Source organism: Pan paniscus, chromosome Y, assembly GCF_029289425.2.
Source record: "Pan paniscus chromosome Y, NHGRI_mPanPan1-v2.0_pri, whole genome shotgun sequence".
NCBI classification, from domain to species: Eukaryota; Metazoa; Chordata; class Mammalia; order Primates; family Hominidae; genus Pan; species Pan paniscus.
The window spans coordinates 20,867,517-20,873,516 of NC_073273.2; the positions used below are offsets into that span (position 1 = coordinate 20,867,517).

The 6,000-nt window shown below is 50.1% G+C and overlaps 1 protein-coding gene across 1 annotated transcript; it reads left to right on the forward strand.

The window, feature by feature from the left end:
- Positions 1 to 3,570: 3,570 nt before the first annotated feature.
- Positions 3,571 to 6,000, forward strand: LOC129395766 (testis-specific Y-encoded protein 3-like). The gene is made up of 6 exons (XM_055107205.2): positions 3,571 to 3,924; positions 4,532 to 4,609; positions 4,738 to 4,849; positions 4,951 to 5,096; positions 5,203 to 5,284; positions 5,978 to 6,000. The coding sequence occupies exons 1-6, from the start codon at positions 3,571 to 3,573 to the stop codon at positions 5,998 to 6,000; spliced, it is 795 nt and encodes a 264-aa protein (XP_054963180.1).

Below are 6,000 nucleotides of genomic sequence, written 5' to 3' on the forward strand. Positions count from 1 at the left end.
TTGATGGTGTTTACTGTGTTCTGGCAGTCACTTTGAGACCATCATTGCACACACGGACGCCATGGAGCTTCTTCCTTGTGATCTCTTCTGCTATTTTTATCGTTTCAGATCTGACACTGGAGTTTGGTGATAAATAATCCACTTGTAAAATCCTTTGTGTGGCTATTCACATTTCCCCAACCTAGTTTATAGAAGATACTTGATTTTGCATTGGGCGTTCTTGCTTCTTTGGGTAAAGGCGGTGAGATGCAAATGCAGTGACTTAGTTCTGGGCTCCTGTTGTTTTTCCTGAGCTCTAGTCTCTGCTTTTCTGCCAGTGCTATTGTATTTTGGTACAAAAAGTTTTGTAGTAGTATATCATGAAGTTAGGTAGTGTGGTGGCTCCAGCTTTGTGCTTTTTACTGGATTGCTCTGGGTTTTCAGGATCTTCTGCCATTTCATAGCAAATTTGGGATTCCCAGATTGTTTTTCTAAGAAGATTGTGTCATTGATATTTTTACAGGGGTTGTATAGAATCTGAGGATGCCTCAGGTAGTAGTGATGTCAATGCCGTTTAGACAATGTGCGTGTTTGTGTGCACATGCTCAGGGCCAAGAGACACTGGGTGTCCTCACCAATACTGAGGTGGGCCTTAATATCCAGGCAGATTGCCTTCTGGAAACACACAGAATGTCCTGTTCTGTTTTGCCGTCTCTTCACATTTCCTCCCCTGTGAGCCCTGTGTGGTCCTCCAGATTCCCTGTGCGGTGGCCTGCCTTTTTTGGGGTGGGGAGTTGGTGGGTGAATGAGGATGGCGGAGGGAAGCAAGCATGTCAGTGGAGCGTGGTGTCATCCAAACGGTACTTAGCAGGCCTGGGAGAGTCATTCTGGGAGGACGCAGACCTAGACAGGCCTCAGGTGGGCATCTGTGTGGAGGGTGAGAGATCCCTGGTTGAGCCCAAACTGAACCCCAGGTAGAAGCAAGCCTCAGGACAGGGAAGTAGCTAGCAAGGGATGATGAGGCAGCTATCCCTTGATCCTGGCTTCCCACCCATTGACCTTAGCTGCTTATGCCTATTAAGCAGATTACGGTTCCCCCATCGTGAAATGTGGGTACCACAGTTCCCTGATGGGCATTTCTCCACCAGCCCATGATGGCCTGAGTTTCCTTACTGCAGTCTCCTCCCTGAGCCTTGGCTTCTCTATGTGTGTCCTACCTCCAGGACCCACAGGCCTCTCAACCCCCAGCCCTGGGCTGCTTCCCTAGCCTCTTCTCTGTTCCCTCTCTGAGGGCCTAACTCCCTTGGGTAGTGCTGCAGAATATAGAGCCACAGGCCCTGGCTGATGATCTGGTGGACTGGGCAAATTGGCCGTGACAGGTCAGGTTCTGGTTCAAAGCCAATTCCTCCGATGCCAAGGAATGTCGAAGAAGGTCCTTTGCGATGATGCCCCATAGCTGCCCCACCTCAGCAATCGTGCCATAACCTGGGCCGTCACAGTCAGACAACCAGCTGAAGAAGCTCAGGCAGTGACCTGCGGGAAACTCGGGCTTTCACTTGCATGACCCTGGAACCACTGGACTGCAGTGGAGCCAGTCGCCCTGTATCCTGGAGGGAGACGAGTCAGGAAGGCTCACGCCAGGCCCAGCTTCCGAGGTACTACCCCCTCTACTCCTCATGGAGGATGCCAATGCAATACTCCTTAGTCATCACTTTGTTTCCGAAGTAAATGTTGTGATGAAAGGCAAACTTCTTCCTACCACTTGTATTCAGGGTGGCCGAGTTCCTCCACCTGCCTGTCCAAGAAGGAGAAACAGGGCTGTGACGGGGCAATTTCATCTAGGTGGGCTGAGGTGGCATTCTAGCCGGGGTGAAGCATGCGTTTCCCCTTCCCAGCTTTCCCGCTGAGACACACCTGAGCCCCAGAAGGACCTCAACCAGACCAGGACCGTAGCACCCTCCCCCAGACCCAGGCTTTCCATCCTGACCTGCAAATCCAACATGCAGCTTTGAAGGACTTTCTCATGGTTTCTGAGCTCCTTGCTCTCACCAGAAAGAATCAGAACTTTTAAAGTGTTCTTTACGCCAACTTACATTTTTCATTTGGACTACCTCATGTTTTGGATGAGGCATGTATTTTTACATTTATTTTCACCCTTATTGTACCTCTATGATAAACTGCTTGCTTACATTCATACCATAATTATGTCTCAGGTTACTTGTCTGTTCCTAAAGATTCACTGAAACAAAGAATTGTATATATGCTTGTATCTTTCAGCAGCCGTATGTCAGATAGCACTGCACATTACTGCAGACATCGCATATACAGGTCCAAAGGTAGATGAAGAAGAAGAAAGCAAGCTTGAAACTCTATACATTCCTAAAAGCATATCAGAAACTCACAAATAACAGTGAAATCAAAGAATGATCCCAGCCAATTCCATTACATACCTAGACTGAAATATGAAACTTCAAAGAAAAGACAGATTAGAACTTTGGGTTTGTAAAAATTTTCCTAAATAGATATAAGTATTGGTAACTTTGTCTCACTAGAAAACGTAAACAAAAATCCATGTTTTTCATGTTTGTAAATATACATAGTTTTATATCCATCAGTTATGACATGCAAGAAGTAATAAAGTGAAAGTACAATAAAATGATATATGGAACTTCCTCAGTCTTAAAATATTCCATGGAGACTGTCAATTTTATGAAAACTATAAAGAATGCTTCATGAAACTACATTGTACAGTGCCATTTACTATTTTACGTACATTTGAAATAATCAACAATTAAAGGGAATACATCAACATTATTTAATACGAATAACGTTATTTTTCTTGAGTAATCCTGTTGGAATTAAGGATTTTAAATAAAACATTAAAAACAAATTATATTGACTGCTTTCAGCTTTGGATGAAATCATACTTGTGTATTTGTAGTAATGGGAAGCATAACTTTCTCCTCACAATTAATCTTTTATAAGGCAGGCGACTTTCCTCCCACGTGCCCGCCCCGATCACTTCCCCCAGGACACCCCTGCCGCCCTAGCCCCAGGAACCAGAGAGTTTTCTCTGGATCTGCAGTATTACTTCCGTACCATCTACCTGGCCTGCCTAACGAAGAGAGACGTTTCCTGTGTTCGTGACACATAGAGATGTTCATGGCTTGCCACCCTGAGGATGTCAGGGCACAGGGCTGCCATGCCCACAATTCCAAAGGCCACGCAGCCCGCGTGTGCCTGGATGCCTAGCTACCCGGCACAAGCTCCAAGGGCTTCTCGGAGGAGGCTTGGGCAGGGAAGGCGGGGGGTGGGGGGCTGGAGATGCAGGCCCGCCAGTGGCTGTGCCGCCCAGGGAGACGCCCACCGCCCTCCCATTGATTGGCCACGACGGGAGGAAGTCGGCCTGGGTGCGGCCCCTCGGCCCTTCGCGCGCAGTCCCTTAGGGGGCGCCTGGAAGCCCGGCGCATGCGCCCTGAGGGCTCGCTGAGCTACCGGGTGCCATAGAGGCTGCGGCAGGGTTCCTGTGGCGTGGGTCGGGCAGCACAGGCCTTGGTGCGTGCGAGTGCCGAGGAGGGCACCGCCTTCAGGATGGAGGCTGTACAGGAGGGGGCGGCCGGGGTGGAGAGTGAGCAGGCGGCTTTGGGGGAGGAGGCGGTGCTGCCGTTGGATGACATAATGGCGGAGGTGGAGGTGGTGGCGGAGGAGGAGGGCCTCGTGGAGCGGCAGGAGGAGGCCCAGCGGGCACAGCCTGGCCCTGGGCCCATGACCCCAGAGTCTGCACTGGAGGAGCTGCTGGCCGTTCAGGTGGAGCTGGAGCCGGTTAATGCCCAAGCCAGGAAGGCCTTTTCTCGGCAGCGGGAAAAGATGGAGCGGAGGCGCAAGCCCCACCTAGACCGCAGAGGCGCCGTCATCCAGAGCGTCCCTGGCTTCTGGGCCAATGTTGTATCCTTCTCAGTGTTTCTTCGGCCTTTCTAGTGGAGAGGTGCTCTCGGGGAAGTGTAAGTGACCGATGGGCAGCTCGGCGTCGATGTGACTCTTTGGGGAACAAAGGGGAGTTGCCACGGACAAATGTGGCTGCGGAAAGCCACAGCAGGCGTGGGTACTATTGTCCTGCAAGCGGCAGAGAAACCCTTGGTGATGCCGAGCAGCAGACGTTTGGGGCATCTTTTTGAAGAGCAGAAGCGAGTTCAGACCAGAAGAGGTTTTTCGGTGAAGCAAGCTATTTTTAAGGGAGTGTGATTGCTGCCCCTCGCTAGTCCGATCTGGGACTGGGCGTCTTCGGCTCTAAGCAGATTCTGCCACTCCTCAGACACCAGCAAGTCTCTGCAAATCGCGCCTCCCCATGTCAGTGCAGTCAGCCTCAGAATCATACACCCTCTGTGAACACAGGAGGCCTTAGTTTACGGGGAGGGGGAGGTGAAAGGAGATCATACATGGAAGCAGATCTGAGAAATCCCCTACCCCAGCCTCTGGGTGCTCTTAGGCCTTCTTCCCTGTTGCTCGTCGCTTTCCCTTCCATCGTGTATAAAGTCTCTTTGACCTAAATCAGATTGCAAACCACCCCCAGATGTCAGCCCTGATCACTGACGAAGATGAAGACATGCTGAGCTACATGGTCAGCCTGGAGGTGAGGCCAGGAAGACTGAGGCGAGAGGGTTTAGCGGGGGAGGGTAAGGGAAATAATTCATTCCTGTAAGCAAGAGTGAGCACCTCACCCGAAAACGTATTTAAGCTTTCTCCACCTTGTCCTGACAGGTGGAAGAAGATAAGCATCCTGTTCATCTCTGCAAGATCATGTTGTTCTTTCGGAGTAACCCCTACTTCCAGAATGAAGTGATTACCAAGGAATATCTGGTGAACATCACAGGTGACAGGTGGCTCCCAGGATGGGTAGTGGAAGGAAGATGGCGGGTGGATCATTGCCGACGTGATCCAGCCCCCTTCCCACAAAAACTCCTGTCTCTGTAGAATACAGGGCTTCTCGTTCCACTCCAATTGAGTGGTATCCGTATTATGAAGTGGAGGCCTATCGCCGCAGACACCACAGCAGCAGCCTTAACTTCTTCAACTGGTTCTCTGACCACAACTTCGCAGGATCTAACAAGATTGCTGAGGTGAGTCCTCACTGGGAAACATGAGAAATGACCCCGTGTGTTCCCAGCTGCTTGGGTCACCTTTCTGAGCCCTGATGAGGCCTTTCCCGATTGAGTCCCCTGACAGATCCTATGTAAGGACCTGTGGCGCAATCCCCTGCAATACTACAAGAGGATGAAGCCACCTGAAGAGGGAACAGAGACGTCAGGTGAGCCGTTAGTTGGGACTGGAGCTGTTTGATGCCTAGTATAAGGGGGTTGATGCACCTGCCTATTCAGGGAGCCTGGGTGCTCATTTCAGAAATGTAGAAATTGAGGCTCCTTTGGTACATGTAGAAATTCCTTGAGAGGAAGACAGAGAGTGACAGAATCCAGGACGTTCATGGCATTGGGCTGAAAAGGCACATTAGAGACTTCACGCAAAGCAGGTGATAGCTGTGGAGTCTTAAGCCCAGTGAAGAATCGTCCATTTCCAGAATCAATGAGGAGTAAAGCTGAAAATCATTCAGTTCAGTCTGTGGCACTTGATTCCATGGCTGTGAACCCCTCCGGCAGTCATCCTACCAACCCCATAAGATTGGGCTCCCTGAATGTGCGTCCTGATCATCCTTGCCCCAAACCACAAAGGACTGTTTAGATTGATGGATTTCCTTAAGCTGTTGCCCCATCAGACTTCTGTGTGCTTTTAGGGTACAGTGCATCTTGTTAGCTGACTCCCCTCACAGACAATACTGGGAATGGGGCAGGGATTGCGCAGAACAGTTTGTAACACGTGGTAGGAGGAAGTTTAAGGGATCACAAATGGGGAAGGGATATCCTTTTCTCAGCGGGCCCCACAATTGAAACATTTCCAAGTATGGCTCAGAGAAAATGCGTTTTAACGTGAGTTTGTGTTTCTCTAGGGGACTCCCAGTTGTTGAGTTGA